At 43.3% G+C, this 18,953-nt stretch overlaps 2 protein-coding genes across 4 annotated transcripts in view; one reads left to right on the top strand and one right to left on the bottom strand.

The window, feature by feature from the left end:
* Positions 1-8,650, top strand: part of ppfia3 (PTPRF interacting protein alpha 3) — a 28,896-nt gene extending 20,246 nt beyond the window's left edge. Inside the window, exons 24-31 of one of the 3 annotated variants that reach the window (XM_019256149.2) lie at positions 401-427; positions 617-792; positions 1,088-1,185; positions 3,122-3,297; positions 4,553-4,621; positions 4,730-4,895; positions 5,425-5,486; positions 5,692-8,650. In XM_019256149.2, the coding sequence (XP_019111694.1) occupies positions 401-427; positions 617-792; positions 1,088-1,185; positions 3,122-3,297; positions 4,553-4,621; positions 4,730-4,895; positions 5,425-5,477 (765 nt within the window). In that variant the 3' untranslated portion in view covers positions 5,478-5,486; positions 5,692-8,650. Of the gene's footprint in view, positions 1-101; positions 428-616; positions 793-1,087; positions 1,186-3,121; positions 3,298-4,552; positions 4,622-4,729; positions 4,896-5,424; positions 5,613-5,691 lie in introns of those variants that run through there. The other 2 variants (XM_019256143.2, XM_019256153.2) reach the window with 2 other exon arrangements.
* Positions 8,651-9,161: 511 nt separating this feature from the next.
* Positions 9,162-16,842, bottom strand: ntf4 (neurotrophin 4). Its single transcript, XM_010746272.3, has 2 exons — positions 16,345-16,842; positions 9,162-11,807 (listed from the first exon to the last, which is right to left on the bottom strand). The coding sequence occupies exon 2, from the start codon at positions 11,786-11,788 to the stop codon at positions 10,316-10,318; it is 1,473 nt and encodes a 490-aa protein (XP_010744574.3). The 5' UTR covers positions 11,789-11,807; positions 16,345-16,842; the 3' UTR covers positions 9,162-10,315.
* Positions 16,843-18,953: the final 2,111 nt, after the last annotated feature.

The raw sequence follows: 18,953 nt of genomic DNA, 5'->3' as shown, positions 1-18,953 counted from the left end.
TTGAAGTGTCTGAATCACGTTGATGAGTCTCTCCCCCCTTCCTCCTCCTCCTCTCTCTCTCTCTCTTTCTTTGTATTTCTACCTTTCTTCGTGGGGCTCAGGCCATAGTGTTGAGCATCTTCTTCTCTCCCTCTGGTTGCTGTTTCAGTGTGAACTGCTTCCAACTAATTACCCGTTCACTAACACACTATTCCTCCCTTTTGTCCTCTTTTCCTGCTGCTGCTGCTGCTGCTGCTTCTGCTTTTCCCTCCTCCTCCTCCTCTTCCTCTGCTTCTCCTCCATCATCTCTCCATCCATCCGTCCACCTTGCTCTTGACCCCTGCTCCCCCTTTCCCTCGCCACCTCCACATCTCTCTGTCTGCCTCTTCTTCTTCTTCTTCTTCTTGTCTCGGCGCTCCAGGAGCTGAAAGAGTTCAGCTGGGATCAGGTAAGCGCTCCTTTTTCTTTTTTTTAAATATAAAAAAGTCAGAATTAACACAACATGATGCGTATTTGTCAGTAATTTTATCTCCAGTGAGAATAACCGCGGTGAGTCACGAGCTGCTGACTTGCACTGCCGTCAGACATCAAGCGGAGCGTGAATCAGCGTTGATCATCTGTTGGTTGTCCCCTCCAGATACTGGCCTACGGCGACATGAATCATGAGTGGGTGGGCAACGACTGGCTGCCCAGCCTGGGCCTGCCACAGTATCGCAGCTATTTCATGGAGTCCCTGGTGGATGCACGCATGTTGGATCACCTGACCAAGAAGGAGCTGAGAGGACAGCTCAAAATGGTGGACAGCTTCCACAGGTAGACTCGGTCACGGCTCATCCGTCATGCTCTTGTGTCACTCTCATTCTTGTGCGCTGACGCCGTGCCTCTGTGCGTGAGCGGCATGGGAAATGTGAAGGTGTTAAAAGACGTGTAGGGTGTGCTCCTTTTGTTGTGACACTCTCGCTGTTCAGGTGTCTGACTCCAGGCCCTCTTTAACTTCTCTGGAGGGGTCAAAGGCGTCGGATTGTATTAATGCTCTCTGAGTACAGGTGAGAGTGGAAACACGCCCTCGGTTAACCCGCTCACCCTCTGCTACTTTGACCTCACCCAGGGTCAGCTTGCATTACGGCATCATGTGCCTGAAGCGTCTGAATTACGACCGCAAGGAGCTGGAGAGGAGGAGAGAGGAGAGCGCCCACCAGAACAAAGGTGAGCTCCTCTTTTCTCTCACTGATCACAGCTCATTCCTCTTTTCATGCGCTGCTATTGTCTTGTTCAAAGCATACCTTAGTGATTACTCTTTAAAGCCTTGCATTTATTTTTTTGCACAATAATAATAATAATAACTTTATTTACAAAGCACCTTTTTAAAAACAAGATTTACAACGAGCTTCAGAGAGCCAACAGAAGTCCAAACGAGTTCAACTTGACTAAAAGACAACAGAGACAAAGTCAGAGAAAACTAAAAAATTTACTTCTAAACGCTTAGAAATAAAAGAATATCAGAAGAGTAATAAAAGGTATAAATATATATAAGATGGAGGGATAAACTGACATTAAAAAGGAAGGTCTGGTGTTAAAAAGGATAAAAGAAACAATAAAAAGATGATAAGATGAAAACACAACATCACAAAAAGGCATGTGTCTTAAGAAAGAGTTCTGAATCAGCGAGTCTTATCTCCTTGAGCAGGTCACTTCTAGTTTGCATCTAGGTCGAGGTCGAGGACCTTATAACAACCAGAAGTGACCCGCCTGAGGGTCTCAGGCTGTGAACTGGCTCGTATGGCCCAACAGGCTCTATAAGTGATAATAAAGTGTGTATAAGTGATCAATAAAATCTTGAAATTAATCCCAAAACACACGAGGAACCAATGGAGGGAAGCTAAAAGTCTGGCTGCTGCACTGTATCTTGCTCTGTCACTTCATTCATTCGTTTGTCTGTTATTCCTATATAACACCAACAAGTTACAAGTAAGTTTGTTATTATCAAGTATAATAAATAAATCAGTCATGCAAAATGCATCATTCATTCATTCATCCCAAAAAAAATCTGGAACAAGACACAGAAAAGACCCCAAAGATCGCAGAACTCTACCCGCTGAACTGACTGAAACACTAAACCCTTAAACAGTCAGATGTTTATCACATAAAATAAAACCCAAACATTTATACCGGCTCATTTATAACAGCACTGTTAAACCAAGATTAAAAGAAACTTCACTTCTAACAGCTGCATTAAACCTTTATCCTGCTTTAACACTGATCTCCACTCAAACATCTTCTTGAAATAAGATCGTATCGTCTGCATAAAGTAGCATACCGACAATCGAATCATCGTCTTTAACTCCAGTTTACAAGATTTGATTTGAAGAGCTGAATTATGACGATCATCAACACGCCTTGCTTCAACAACAAACCTTTGGTTGTTTTATTATAGTACTAATAATGGTGGCTGTTGCAAGATCTTTTAAAATCACAAGAAGAAAGAAAATGAGCTTCCCAAACTCACTAAACCATAAAAATCTTTCACCTTCTTTCAGCTTTCAGCACATAAAATAAAATAAATCTCCAGCTCAGACACAAAAACACCCAGAAATTTAATAATGGCAAGAAAAACAAATGTTCCCTTTGATTCCCGCTGTTTCCCACATTGCTGGGAGATGTTTGGACCACTTCTTCGTTAATGCTCCCCCCCGATACTTAGAAGAGATTATAAGCCACAGCTTTCTTGTGCAATTTGGCTGGATAAGGATTACATAAATGTCAACACGCTCAGTCATTAAACAAACCCAAATCTCTCGCTCTCCCACCGCTGCGCCGTGGGATACACATGTTGTACATTTACAGTCAGTTCATCCGAGTTGATTTTCCAGAGAGGACTTCTAAGTTTTGGATCTGATGTTGAGCTTGATCTGTGCAGTCAGAAAAGCAGGAACGTTTCAAAATTCTCTTGATCAGTCATCAACACTTCACAGGAAATGATTAGATTAATAATCCCAAACAGACCTGGATGTTTCATCCAGCTTGAACTTGAGGAAGTGACCTGAATATTAAAAGCAAAACATCGAGCTGACAGCTTGAAGTTGGATGCAGATGGATGCCTCCTCTCCCTCCCCTTCACCTTCTCCTTCCTTTCTCTTCCCAGATGTGATGGTGTGGTCCAATGAGCGCGTGATGTGCTGGGTGCAGACTCTCGGCCTGAAGGAGTACGCCGACAACCTCCGCGAGAGCGGCGTCCACGGCTCTCTGCTGGCTTTAGACGACACCTTTGACTACACCGACCTGGCCCTGCTGCTGCAGATCCCCAACCAGAACACACAGGTAGAGAACGGGTTCTGATGAAACTGTGTTTCATATCTGTATTAGTCTGTATTTTGAAGAGAATTTGCGTTATAGTAAGGATAGAAACAGTTTTCAAGGGTAAATATTTTCTTTAATAGTTTATTTTTTATAATTCTTTTAGCATTTTCTTGCGTTTATTTGACAGCAGAGACCAGGAAGAGATAAAATGGGTCAAATCCAGGACCCAGGGCGCCCCTGGGATAAAAAAATCTTGAAATAATAATATATATTTTTAAAAATGACGACATGCAGTTATTTTTCATTTCAACGGGTCAACTGATGAACACAAGATGTCTCATTAAGTTACCTCTCAACACTCTGAAATTGAACACTGGACCACGATTGATGACCAAACAAGTTGTGATCATGCTCATATGTAATCAAAGACAGATTTTTGGCAGATGAGTTTTGTGCACATGCATCATGCTGCACAGTAATGGTCAAACATCCATCAAACAAGTTACCATGAGTCCGTATCTTGTCGTCTTTCTTGCAGAACAAAGGCCTGACAGCCAATTTACTCTTTTTTTGTTTTAAAAACTTCATTTTTTCCCCATAATTTACCATCATGATTGGAACCTTGAGCATGACTGCCTTTTGTCAGGCAAGGGCCTTAATGATATAGAGTTGACGATAATAACTGGTTGATTTCTGCAGCTCCTATACATGAGTCAAACTCACTTTGATCTTCGGAGCTCCTCGAGCAGGACCAAGTTTGATATACGTCTCAAAATCATTAAAGTAGTCCCGGGTTCGAGTCTGAACAGGGACCTTTCTCCATCTCTGCAGACTGTAAAGGCTTAAAGGGATAGTTTGGGTTATTTGAAGTGCGGTTGTATGAGGCTTATCTATAGTCGGTGTATTAGCGACAGTAGACGGTGGTTGGAACGCCTCCGGTTTGGAGAAGCAGACAGAAACTAAGCAGCGTGTTGCTACTTTAATGATTTTGAGACGTATTGCTGTAAATAAGGGCGGCAACTAAACGTATTTTAGCCACGTGAAGGATCAGATATATTTAGAATACTTTCTCTACTTTACTTTGCCGTCAGATGACGGGAAACCCATGCAACCACGATTTAAATAACGCAAACTATCCCTTAAAGATGCTCCTCTCCTTAAACCTTACATACGCACTGGTTTAAAGACGTAATATTCAGACGTGAGCTAAAGAATTCCCGTCTTGAAAATGTGTCCAAACGGATCTCAGAGCTCTACATCACCTCTCTCCCTGCAGGCCAGACAGCTCCTGGAGCAAGAGTACAACTCCCTCATCTCCATGGGAACCGAGAGACGACCTGATGAGGTTGGCATGTTAATTGGCTTGAAGAAATATATAAAAACATGTTACACGCATACGGATTTGAGTGAGCGAGCAGCCGTCTTTATTTGTTCACGTACTATATCTGTCTAGCTGGATGGAACTAAGACGTTCACCCGCTCGCCCTCCTGGAGGAAGATGTTTAGGGAGAAAGACCTCCGGGGCGTGACCTCCGACTCCGCCGAGACCCTGCCTGCTAACTTCCGTGCCTCAGCCATCGCCACGCCCTCCGTTACCCTGAGAAAGGTTCAGAGTGATGGTAAGTCCCGGGGCCCGTGACCTCTGACACCTCGGCTCTCATGTTCACCTCCTCCGAGCCCTCGAGGCGCGTCTCAATTTAGACGATGTGTGAAAACCTCGCTACTCTATATGGCATTACTCACACGGAGAGCACGACAGGCATCGGAGGAGAAAAGGGCTCCGTTTGCAGCCGGGTCACGAGGGGGGGGGGGGCTCGCTCCGATCAGGTGCTAGGTCTGATAATAAACGAGCCGTGTGTTTACATCTTGATTTATTGGAAATGAGCCTTGAACAGAAACATTTTGTTTTGGGCCAGCGCGTTATATAAGCTGAAAACAGCAGTCACATGCGCAGAGCTACTCTGCCATTAGTTTGGCAGTGGAATTTTCTGTTTCCTTCAGCAGAGGAACTGGCAATAACAAGGAACAGACGCTTCAAAGTACACAGAGGAAGACGATTATCCCTCATTCCACTTCTTAATGGGAATGCCTGTGGAAGGTCACTGCTGTTTCAATAATGACCCCGTCTCTCTTGTCTCTCCAACACAGCCAACTCTGGTGCCCGGGGTGAATCTGCCTCAGTGAGGACGTACTCCTGTTGAGGGGCTGAGGTGAGAAACACCGTTTAATTAAAAGTTTTTATCTGTGCGGTGAGACAGAAAGCTTCCCCGAGATGGTTTGCACATGTGAACCTCATCCCCGTTTTTTTTTTATGTATTTGTTTGTTGAAGCTCCGTGTTAGGGGTGTTTAGGTTTTAGAGTTGAATTAAGGCCACGGAGGCAATGACGTGGTAATAATGCCGTTTCTCTCCTCAGGGCTGCTGACTGGATCGTGGGGGGGACGGGGCGGGGGGGGGGACTGAGAGGACCCTCTCGCTCATCCACGGAGAGAAAGAAGCAATGAATAATAACCGTCTAACTTCAAAATAAATCTTATCGGTCTGACCATTCTGCAATAACAGAAGCAAAGGAATACAAAAGGGGGAAAATGACATGAAGAATGTATGAATGTATTTTCCGAGCAGACTGGGAAGGTTGAATGGGATCAGCTGTTTTCTCTCTCTTCCTGTCATCCTGTCTTTGCTCTCCTCTCTCTCTCTGCTGGAAGGAAAACACCGGTGTTGGTTAGGTTTTTGTTCCGGTCGCGCAGGTTTCCCCCTCTCTCTCTCTCTCTCTCTCTCTCTCTCTCTTCATTCCTGTCGGAGTCTGCACACAGTCAAAGCAGAAGTTGGCAATATCAGGGCTCACTTTTCCTACCTTCACGGAGGGGGGAAACCACTCGCTGCCATTTATTCTCTTACAGTTTGAAAACAACTAAACGTGTCGCCTTATAACTTCTGCTCGACAACAGGTGTTTTTAACGAGAGCCGGGGCAGAAGTTAACCTCATCGTAAAGTTTAGATTTTGAATGACTGGGAAGGATGTTAACAATGATCGGGAGGGAGGGGGGGGGCGTAAAAACCGGTTTTAACTCTCTAAACAACATCGATGTTCTCCTTTCTACTCATGCTGGTGTCTAGTGTCACCCATTGTGGCTCTATTGTCCCATCAGTGGGTGTCCAAGTGTCGCCAATTGGTCGGAGCGGGGTGTAGTAAAACACGTCCGAATTCAGACCCACCATTTAGCTCCGACCACATCAGAGAGACTCTCCTCGTGCTTTGTCTGTTGGCACCTTGAAAGCCGATAGGCTGAGTCATCTCTTTTGAATGGGGACCCCCATTATAGAGATCAAAGGCACGAGAGGTGGATGGGACAGGGTGGAGCGAGGCCACGGAGGCATTGTGTTCACTGTTGAGTTCATGATGTCCATGGCAGGAGGTCCGTACAGTTGGTGCTGGTACCACCGTCTGAAAAGATCGTACTTTACGAGGAGTTTCGGCCACAGATTTTCTTTTTTTTTTACACTTTACTCGACACAAGGAGCGCCATTGTGGCGCTGGAGGAGCTTAACCCTCGTGATGTCACAGCGATGTCATCTTTTAAAATGCGGTTTGACAGATGTGGGTGTTTATGACGGGGATTCCCACAATGACCTCCAGTCTGAGAGAGTTTTGTCTGAAGGAGTCTCTTCTACTTTCATGTCTGAAGACAGAAAAGTCTTTATAATCAATCTATGATTAAACCGGGTCGCTGTCAATGACAATAAATCAAATTGGACATTTTAGTCCTTGTTGTTCCAAGTTATGTGATAAAAGTTCAAATATTCTATTTGTCCTTTTACCGGTGACCCTACAACCCGCTCAGTGACCCCTGCTGGTCCCTCAGTTCATTATTTATTTGTCTATAAGAGCGACACGCATCATTTAACATTTCTGTAAATGTGCTAGTGTTAGCCAGCTGGCGAATTTTCAGCTGTAGTCCTTCAAATGTTTTGATGCCCAGTGCTTTGAAAAAACACAGGAGACACGGGTAATCAGCATTATGGGAAATGTAGGATCCAGAATTTTTTTAAAACTACAGGTCTCGGTGTCTCAGATACTTTTACAAGTGCAATAAGTATATACATATAGATCTATATACAGGCTTTGGGTTGGCAAGTTGCCGTTCATGTGTTTTTATCTCGCTCTTTAATTCTCTGACAAGACACCGCCAATGCAAAGTTTAAAAACATACATGAAGTTATTATTAACCACTTATCAACGTCTAATTAACGTTTATAACTGCAGACTAGGGTCACAAGTTTTCTGACTTAATGATGATCCATTAGATCTGTGGTCCAAACAGCAGTTTTGGTAATTAAGGGTTGTTCCACTGCAGAAATCTACTTTAAAACGTTCATAAGTTGTTAATAAATGGATTCGTCCTCATGAATTCAACAGCCTAAAAGTGAGACATGCCGTCAATGATGAAACTCTTTGTAAAGTATGTCTTTTTAGTGAGTGGTACCAAAGTGTTTATATATATTTAAGAAGGTTTGACTCCTCACTAGCCCTCCGCGATGTCGTCGTGCCGTGTAGGACTTGTAATCATCAGCTCAGGGTCTTGGGTAATCGTGATGATGGGAGAAAGGCGGCAGGGGAGAGACAAAAACAGTGACTCACAGGGAGGAAAAGAAGAAAAACTGTAAAGGGTGGACAGAAGCCGGTCATTTTACTGCACACACAAGCCATAACAGAAAACCAAGAGCTCTCTGGGGCGGGTCGTGGGGGGTGAGATCAGAGAGAGGGGCAGGAAGAGAGGGGCGAGCCCGAGGAAGCCCAGGAAACAAAACCTTTAGCCTCTGTGTTTACGATGCATGTCAAACAAACGACAATGACCTAAAACATTTTTTTGGTGGTGAAGATGATATGAGGTGTCTTTAAAAAAAATATATATCTGTATGATAAACCTACAGGGGGTGGGAGCCTGGGGATCAATTTGTAAAATGTGTGTATTTTTTTCAGTTGTATTTTTTATTTTTTACGATATCTATTTATTTTCTTTAGGTATGTATTGGATAAATGTATGTACATGTTCTGTTCCTTCTTGGCTTCATTTGAACTAGTTTTAAAAGTAAATATGAAACACTGAAAATGGTCATTCAAAAATACGCTACTGTATGTGTACATTTTGAGAACAAATTGTGCAATGATTTAACAGATTTCCATGATTAAAGTGATAGTAATACAAATTGAGAAAAATATCATCTGGAAAAATAAACAATAATGATGATGATGATGCTGATGGTGGTGGTGATAATAAATGAAAAATGGTGATGTAAAAGAACAAAAAAATAAAAAATAATAAAGCGATCCTGGCGGATCTGCTGATCATCGCAAACTCTCTCCATTTTTATTTTCAGCTTTGATTTCTTTTATTCTTCCTCTTGCCGCACGTGCGTTTACTCGAGTATTTCTGTGTGATTACAACTTAAAAACACAACTTAAATACTCCTGCTGCATCGGGTTTTAGTCCACTACATTTCTCTGACAGCTACAGCCACTAATTACTTTGCAAAAGATGAATTCACACACAAAACGTGCAGGAATTCTGCTTGTGCTGGAGCATTTAAATTTAAATTGTGGTGTTTTTTTTACATAACAGATCTGGATATTGTGTTTTATGAAGCTGTAGTTTGAAGCTTTGAGGTGTAATGTGCTACCAGGGTTGGATCAGATAATTCTGAAACGGGAGTCAGTTACAGAATACAATTTACATGTTAATAAGTAACGTAATCCATCAGATTACAAAATAAGAGCACTCTAATCTGCGTGCCTGTTTGTGTGACTGTATTCTACAAAAATGGACGCAGCCGCAAATATTTGAGTGCATAAATGATTGTCTTTCTTTCTTAAGACTGTTTTATTTTTTATTGCGGCAGTAAGCCACAAAGTGAAGCACGTGTCTAAGAAACCACATATGCCAGATCAGCGGCTTTCACACTGGGTTTTTTTTTTATAGATATTGCTTTCTCTGAGAGTTTAAAGCAGATAGAAAGGGGGTAGAGAAGGAGGTGAAATGGTATCGAACCTGGGCTGCTGTGGCACGGTGTGCACGCTCTACCAGGTGAGCTACCAAAGACATAATCCTTGACAATGCAGCTACAATCTAACAAACACGAGTGGATTATAGTTAATCTGTTAACCCAATTATAGTTACTAACCACGCTTGTGTACTTCAGCTCTGCGTGTTGTGTACAGTACCAATAATTTGCCGAGTACAAAGATCCTTTATTACCACATTTGGCAGGCAAACTGAACAAACCAGCTGATGGTAACATTTTGGTTGTTTTGGTGTTGTATTAATTAACAAAACCACGTTGATGAAAACACACAAAAACAAGTTCCACAGACGACAGAGATGTCAACCTGTCCGTGCCCGCCCATGATGTCGATTATCCAGTACTTTTTTTTTTCTTTTTTTTTAATTACTCCATCAGACTGAGTCGCTTAAAAAAAAAAAAAAAAGCACTGTTATACAATATTTCTGGTTCTCCATCTGAACAGTGTGGAGCAGTGAAATGGAGCCTCAGTAGGTGGCGCTCCTTCCTCTCACAACCCGAGCAAACCCGGAGGCTGGAATTATCATCAGACACTGGAGAGACCTACCACTCCATGAAGACTTCTTCTATAAATACACACAGATATACATAGCTTCATACATAAAGGTATACGGGTGTCATATTGTACACGTATATAAAGGAATATATTAATATCAAAGACATACACATGCTTACATACTAATCAAAAATAACTTAGATTATGAAAGATGAATCATACAAAAACAGTACTCTCTCTATATATATATGACAATTTTCCCTAAGATCTAGTATTGAGGTCTTCTTGTTTTTTTCAAAAGTCGTTTGAAGTTGTCGCGGAGGGACGGAAAAAAGAGAAATCAAGGTAGAAATAACGAATCCATGGTGCACACAGAGGGATGTCACAGCTGCTCTGCTCTGTGTCACTTTCGACTTCCCCCCCCCTTCCTCCTCCTCCTCCTCCTCCTCCTCCTCTGTCCGTCTCAGCCTCTCCCCTGCCTCGTCAAGACCTCCTTCCCGCCAAGAGCCTGATTGGCTCTGGACAGCAGCACGCAGACACAGGACGAGTCGATCCGGATCCACCTCCATCCGGTTCTGTTGTTCGCGTCTCTGGTGAGTGCGCGGACGAACGACTGCTTGGCCTTGCACTCGCTCACCCACTGTTTCTTATCGACGCCCAAGCAGCCGGCGCCGGCTACGCCCGTCCCGATTGATTTCAGCGCGGCGCCGGCGCCCTTTGACCTGCTGGTGTTGCTGCTCCGCTGCTCGGCCTGGCGGCAGCGAGTCTCATAGAAGTACTGTTTGAGTGGTCCTGTCTGGGTTTGGATTTCCTGCAAGATGGTGACCATCTGACCGTGGGAGTCGATGGCGCTCGTCTTGTCGGTGACCCAAACGCTTTCCGACTCGCACACCGACTTCTCCCCTCTCCTCCTGTCGATCAAGTGTGAGCGTTTATCCCTTTTAACAGCGTGGACGACATCAGCAGTAACTTTGGACGAATCTGCCCAACTGAGAGTCGCGCTCCGGTCGATCGCCCGGTCCCCATGACCCTCGATGTGTGCGTCCATGTCCTCCTGATCTTCTCTGTCCCCGTCCTCCTCCAGCAGGCCGGTCTCCAACATGAGCAGGAGAGGTGGGTGTTCTGGAGGCGACGGGGAGGGCGAGAACAGGACCCGTGGATGTGCGTCCAAAAACATATCGTCTCCTTCTAAGATACTGTCCAGCCCAGTCCCCAGACCAAATGCTGCCTCCAGGTTCAAGCTCTCCTCAGCAAGACCTCTTCCAGCCCCCGGTGTCGACTTGCTTCCCGTCGTCATTGTAGGCGCACCTCTGAGCTTGTCCGAGGGAACAGTTGGTTCTGGTCCTCTTTGACCTCTTAGAATAGCAGCAGGACTGACAGCATTAAGGGTTTCCGTTGTAGAAACCTGCAACAGTCTTTCCGTAGAGTCCTGAATAGCGTCCTTGGAAAAGTCCACAAAACTTGAGTAATCTTGCCTGCTGCTGCTGTCAGCATTGTAGTCCTTTGGTAGAGAATTATCCTTGGAAACATCCTGGGTCCTGAGCGTTCCTCCTTCTGTGGGAACATCCAACCTGACACTGTCATCGCTGCCTGAGTTGCTATTTGATTGGTAGCTTCCTTGATTCTCCACTCTGAACGTGGAAGTCTCTTCATCTACGGAGGATTTCATGTAATCCTTGCGGTCGTGGAGGTTTTGTCTGTTGGTGCGTGTTTGGCTAAGAGCAGCAGCCACGTTGTAGTCCGTTTGTGAGGCATTTTTTCCGTGGAAGTTGTAGTCCACTGGGGGAGCCGCGAGGCGAGCAGCCGGTTCATGTCGGTGCTCTCTGCGCTCGTCAAAGCCAGGCTCTGTCGTCGCGGCAGCAATCCTGGACACGGGGTTGTGAGGGAAGGGCAGGGCCGAGGCAATCACCATGGCAACCAGGGGAAGCCAGTGCATCACTCCCAAGACGTATCAGCTGATGGATAAAAGACAGAGAGACCATGTTATTTTATACAATACAAACTGTGGCTTCTACCGTTAACCTAAGTACCTCAATTAAAAAGGTAAAACGAGAGGTTTTACTGGTGGCCTGCAGCTTTATGACCGTGGAGATTTAACCGCTGAGGTATGGCTTTAAAATCTTGGCAGAACTCGTGGAAAAATAGGACCAAATACAGCAAGGTCTCCCTCGTTCTTCTTCGAGACGGATTCGGCTACGAACGCCATAGATTCTGAAGAGGGCTGACCTTCAAACGGAGACACTGACAACCTGGTATGTACGCAAGTCCGAAACTTTACAGCCAAAGGAAGTGGATTAAAAAGACATCTGCGACCCGAGAAAACAGCCTCCCCCCTTTCAGCTTTTAAGGGAATGATTCTTCTCTTCTTTTTTTTTTTGTTGGAGCCTTCTTTGCTTGGATGTAAGAATCTACTTCCTTCAGTATCGCTGAGGTATTCTTCCCGATCACACCTGGGCCGTGTGTGAAAGGCGACGTCGAACAGCATGATACAATACATCTGCCGCTTTGAATTGGAAGAGTTTACTTATAGGATGATGTGCAGTCATCACTTTTGTACAAAGGCTCTCCTGCCTGCCATGACCTGCATCGCACACTTTGTGCAAAAAGGATTAGTCGATGATTTTGTGGGGCAACAATATGAAACAAAAAAAGCTGCAGAATTTTCAAAGAAAGACGCTTTAAGGGCGGAGTAACGCAGCAGGTGATGTTTACAACACACATGTATGCTGTGAAAAGTTTATTTTAGAGCTTCAACAACTCAAGAATTTATCGTTTAAGTCCATTTTCAAGCAGAAATGCTGAACATTTAACACCTCCGGCTCCTCAAATTTAAACATTTGCTGTTTTTTTCTTGTCTTCTATTAAAATAAATTAAATATCTTTGTGTTTTGGGCTGTTTGTAATGATTTGCCGGTGCCATCTTCACTGCTTTCTCATGTTTTATGGATCAAACGGTTAATTAATGTAGAAAATAATCAAGAAATTCATCAATGAAACGGTTAATTAATGTAGAAAATAATCAAGAAATTCATCAATGGATTAGGTAAATGACACACCGGACCTGCTGTGTTTTATTAATTTGAATTGATAGAATTAAATTAGTGCATTTAACTATATTTAAATAATTATAATCTTATTTTTTTTCTTATTTATAACTTATTGATACATTATTTCCTCTTAATGAGTCATGTGTCATGTTAAATGCTGATAAATTTAGAAGTCATTATAATAATCCAACATACAACAAATCTGTACAAACACTTCCTCGTGTAAGCCCAAAGTAAACACTGTGCGACGAGACTTTTCAGGTCGCATCAGCTCGCAATGTCTGACTACTTACACGAAACAAAAAGCATGACTCAGGCCAAAGTGATTCATTCGTGTTTCCAAACGAGGCTCACCTGTGACTAACCGGAAAAATATTCCAGTCACCCGTCCATGAGGGCTTGCACGGTACGCAGGAGCCCACGCGGCAGAAGGTGAGCGTCGGTTTAGTCATTTGTTTAAAAGCAGGGAGGAGGTCACTTGGAAAGAGTTAAAATAGGTGGAATGATCAGAATGTCAGTGATGCAGCTTTACTGGGGAAGCTTCCTCAGGCAACGAAGAGACGGGAGGGGGGAAAACATGCAACAGGGCAAGAGAAACTACTGTAAGTGTGAAGGAACGGATGTCAAGACTGTTTGCTTCTGGTGTGAGAGGGTGGCTGAACGGATGCATCATCGATGACCACCGGTGAGTGTGTGCGAACATGTGAGTGAGTGACAAACAAAAACCCCTTTCAGTGGCTCGACGCGGGGCCACACCCTGGACACAATGCAGCTGCCAAGGAGCAACAAGGTTTGGTTCGACACATCACTCACGCTGTCACCTCGGGCGCTCAAAGTGCCTGCGTGACGATCAAAAGAGTGTTTGAGCTTCCTGTTTTCCCGAGCTACCGATCAGCACGTCGGGCCTGCCAAAATAAACCCAGGTGTTTGTGTGATGAAGTCAAAGTAAACGGTAAACCAGGGCTGAACACGCCCCGACAACATGGAGACACCTGAAAACAAAGTGTGTGCAGCTGAAGTAGGAACAGTTTGGAGTCAGCTGCGAAGGTGCAGGGTGAATATCCAGGCAGGACCTGGAGGATTTGTGTTATGCGAGTGTGTTTTAAGGGAGCTATATGCCTCTTAAGGGCTTTCTTGGAGCACACCACACACGCAGAAGGCCGGCAGGCCTGCAGGCGGGCAGGCGGGCAGACTCTCTAAGTGGTTTCTTTGTAAAACAGCAGCAGCAGCACTTCATCACCACGCTCCATTATCTACAATGACACGCATCATTTGAGCTCCCTGCAAGGCTAAGACCAGGACCACGACGTTCTTCCGCCCTCTGGACCGGACCCAAGCACTCTGAACACAGACACACACAAACTCTCTTCTCTCTCTATAAACTCAGTAAATAAAAAAAAAGCCCACTCAACGCTGGACACTTATGTTAATCCTAATGTCGGTGGCCTGAAAAGTCACAGGAAGAACACCCTGAAAGCACGGGGCCTTAAAACAAACAAGACAGAAAGCCACCACGTCATCATGCAAAACTCCATGAATAAACAGACTAAACAGACTAAACTATGACATGAGGCTCCTCCAGGACCGACGGCGTATTATTCAGCATTAATTATGCAGAGAAGCGGCCGGCGTGGACTCTTTTTCGGTCACTCGGATCGGTCCAAGAAACCTGAAGATGGAGCCTTTTTTCTTTTTAACTCTGCAGCTTACAAACTGTGCAATACTGTAACATTCCCAACGGATATCAGGGAGACGACCTCAGAGAACATTTTTAAGTGACAGCTTGAAACAGATCCATTTCACTTCGCCTTCAACTGGTCCTGCTCTAGTCTGAACCAGCACTGAGGATTTTATTTATTTATTATTTTGGTGTCATTACTGATTGAACTTCTTTGTATTTGACCATTTTTCTCCCTTATTGTAAAGCTGAATTTTTGGATAAAGGCTGTTAGATGAGAATTATTACGGCTGTTTTCATTTTCAGATTATTTACATTGACTTTTCTTGATGAACGTATCAGCTGTTTAGTCTATAAAACATCAGAAAAGGAGTTTTTCTTTCACTAACATAAAAACACCAGCGTACACTCTTCAGCAGATCTCCTGGCACCTGGCAAATTGGGCCCGACTTCTGTTTTGAGTGCTGCCGGTGTGAACCGCGGGGGTTTAATCCACACGAGACAGCACGAGTGAAAGAGGAATCAGGAGGAATTATGGTACAGAGTGGCCTCCGGCTGCGAGACCCTCCCCAGGAAACAGATGCCATAAAGTAGCTCCACACCTGGCAGCGGCTACTGTGCTATTACCCTGTTAACAAACTAATCCCCCCCCCTCCCCTCCTCTCTTTTCCTTGTGTGTCTAATGTCAGACGCGTCCATCTGACAGACAGATAATGCATTCGGACTGATCCTAATCCTGCCTCTTGTGTCTGAAGTAAAAAACCGACATGGGGTTTGTGGAAGACGTCTGCAGGCCGGGCTCGCTTGGTGGATGATCCGCGGCTCACATCACATCTTTCAGCAGATTTTATGACTGAAATGTGTGTGTGTGTGTGTGTGTGTGTGCCTGACCAGAAAAACAGTGACAACAGGAGTGGAAAAAAGAAAAAACATGCAGGTAAATGTTTGCCCTCCCTCTCTTGCCCCCCCTTTCACTGTGAGGGTAAAGTAAAAGCCTCGGCCTCACATGTGCTCATTTACAGTGCCTGGCTGTCCCACTGTGCAAACAGCCCATTAATTCCAGGTCTGTGATTGTTTCATACCACGCTCAGCCTGCAAGATCCAGCCTCCCTCCTCCTTCCTCTCTGACTTTAGCTGCATATGAACTGTAACACACACTCAAACAAAATGACAACACACACCTCTGAGGAGGATCGGTGCAGTAAAATATCACGACTGACATCATTTTATTAGAGCGATTCAACCAGTTCTGGGTTGCAAAATGATTTTCACCACCCACAGAACATCCCCCACCACCACCACTACTGTCCACTGATCTTTGGACAATATCAGATGCAGACATCATGTGCAGGTAGGCCCTGTGTGTGTGTGTGTGTTTTCTTTCACACCCTGTGTGATCTACCTGCGGGTTTACATTGTAGCTCTCACCTCACCTGACTGACTGCCAAAGAAAATAATGTATAGGACAGTTTGAGCTGTTAAACATGTTGGGATCTTGTGCAAGGAAAGGAGGGGGCAACACGTTTAAATGACAGTGCAAACAACAGAATAAATAATAATTATATAAATAATAAATAGAATAAAAAACGTTTGCATGCAAAACATGTGAGTAAATAAAGACAAATTAATTAAAAACTTGACCTAATTAAAGAACTGAAGGCTTGTCTAGTCCATCTACAGCAATATGTAAATGATATTAATGTCTGCACACTGTGTTGTATTAAAACTGTGTTCACAGAGGCCTACGTGCGTGATTTGGAGCCATACCGTTTAGGTGAGATCCGGACCCCGCGTCCTTCCAGCTGACACCACATTGATTATAGAGTCCTGTCGCCAGTCGCTCAACTGGTTTTTTAAAAACAAAAACAAAAAAATGAACTCATAAAACACTTTCATACGGTGACAACCGAGCTGAACACAAACATTTCTTTCTTCTTTTAATAGTCCGTGACATCGCATGTGTGTGTGACCCCCCCCCCCACAAAAAAAAAAAAAAAATCCGACGAGGAAAGAAACAAAAAAAAAAAGTCTCCTGTCCTGGGAGCGCTCCTACTGATACATAATAAAGCCCATAAAAAGTCTCAAAAATGGAAAGTGGCCATGAATATATTAAGATATTCCATGAGCTGGAACTCCTCCGAGGCGTGCCACACTCAGGGGGGCAGAGGGATCTCGGTTCAAATATGTGAACGAAGAAGTGGAGAGGTGAAGAAGTTGGCCAAATGTTTTAAGATCTGAACTCCGCCTGAAACGCTGAAAGTTTGGACTGCACGGTCAAGCTGGCACGGCTGGCGGGGACGAGCTCCGGCTGGGGTTTTCAAAATAAAACCACCCCAGCTTCATTTTATTTTTCATTTCTGTTTAACTATTTTATTACATAATTACTTATTTATTTATGTAATCTTTTTTTATGTATTCAATCTATATGCTTGTCTTTGATTTTATTTTTATTTGATTATTTTATTTATTTATATTTACTATGTGTGTGTGTGTGTGTGTGTTTTGTGTATTAATATTGTAACTTATACTGGCTGGTCATTTATTACATGAAATCCTATGTCAGGAAATGTTATGTGAAATAATTTAATGGTTAAATAAAAGTTCAAATTAATAAAAATTCAATTAATTTTATTTTTTATTTTTTTATTTATAATTATTTTTTATGTATTTAATCTATTCCTTGTACTTTTTTATGTATTCATTCTATATACTTTTGTTTTCTTTTATTTTTTATCTCGTTGTGTGTGTTGTTGTTATTATTGATTTAAATGGTTAATTAATTAATTTTTACTTATTTATTTTTATTTTATTATTTATTTCATAATTATTTATTTTATTTATTATTTTTTTATTGTATTTATTGATCTATTCCTTGTACTTTTTAATGTATTATTCTATATACTTTTGTTTTCTTTTGTTTTTTCTCTCTTTGTGTGTGTTGTTGTTTTATTATTATTAAATATACATGGCTTCTATTTACTACATGAAGTCCTATGTTATGTCAGGACGTGATCAGTTATGTCAAATGATTGAAATGATTAAAATAAAAAGTTCAGGACTCTGCATAGCTTTTTTCGTGCTTTTATTCCACAGAGAGAAAACACCAACATCCGGCGTGTTCCTCTGTTCTCGCCGCTGACTTGACGCATCTGACGACGACTCCGTTTCTCTGGGAAGGCAAAGACAAGTTCGGACGCTTTTTTTTTTTTTTTTTTTTGGGGTCCTCATGAGGTTAGTAAATAAATAAATACAAATAAACATGAAATAAGTAACACGTGTCAGAGCAGATGCGCATATGATAATATGATATAATATAATATATAAAATAAAACAGGAATTCAGGGAGCGTGATGTGATGCGGTGAAAGTCAGACTTCACATGTGCGTGACTGGGATATTCTTTTACCTTTACCCCCCTCCTTAGTCTCCACCACCGCCACCTCTTATCCCCGCCCCACATTTCTCAAGAAAACAATTTGATGAATTACCAGCACTGCAGCGTGTCTGGCTGCGCTCCACGTCAACGTGAGTTCATTACCGACAGTGCAAATTATTACAAACAAGCTGCTGCTGCTGCTGCTGCTGCTGCTTCACTCCGGATGGATGGCGTAATTCAGTCAAGGTCTGCATGCAAAGTGCAAAGAGGTGCAACATAATCCCCGTTTGGCACAATCAAACCCTGAGGATGTAACCTCAGGGTTTTAATGCCAAATACGAGTCTGCTTTCAGATTGCTTCCTGTTTGCCCGTGCCAGATTTTATTTTGGAGGGGGGGCTGAGAGAGGTTGGGTCAGTGGTATGCGCCTGGCTGGTTGTTGAGGTGTCTTACGCAAGTTGCTGTTTGTGGAATAATTTGAATCTTGACGTAATTATCTGGGAATATGGATCCAAAAACACACCTGAAAGGTGCCGAATAGAAACTGTCTGTATATATTCTGAATTCAGCAGACACATTTTAACAGGGGTGGTCTTGCTGGTTTGGAGGCCCCCAGGCTAGAGCACATATGGGGGTCCCCTGAGTCTCAACCATGTCCCCTGTTATACCAACCAGCTGTTATTTCTAAATACTGCGTCCAAGAATAACTTTTAATTTGAAACCACTACAGGCCCGACACCGTCTTCCATGAATCATCTTCATCAGAAATTATTACGCTCTTAATCCTGCATAACTTTAAGCCTTAATATAATGTGAACAGGTGAGTTGTATATAAATTCACCCTCAGTACAGTTGTCATGAACGGGGAAATTAGCTACAGAGACCAAAACTGTTTTTTGTACCAGGCTGTAAACATGTTTATTTCTGCTGTGAAGTTGGACATTTGGACATGGGGACTTATGGAGACTGACTCACTTCTGGAGCCAGCCTCAAGTGGACGTT

The sequence above is a fragment of the Larimichthys crocea genome, chromosome XII (assembly GCF_000972845.2).
Source record: "Larimichthys crocea isolate SSNF chromosome XII, L_crocea_2.0, whole genome shotgun sequence".
NCBI lineage: Eukaryota > Metazoa > Chordata > Actinopteri > Sciaenidae > Larimichthys > Larimichthys crocea.
This window is presented reverse-complemented; position numbering and strand designations above follow the sequence as displayed.

Excerpts from the sequence above, each read along its gene's own strand:
- ntf4 (XM_010746272.3), bottom strand. The coding sequence starts at position 11,788 with ATGCACTGGCTTCCCCTGGTTGCCATGGTGATTGCCTCGGCCCTGCCC.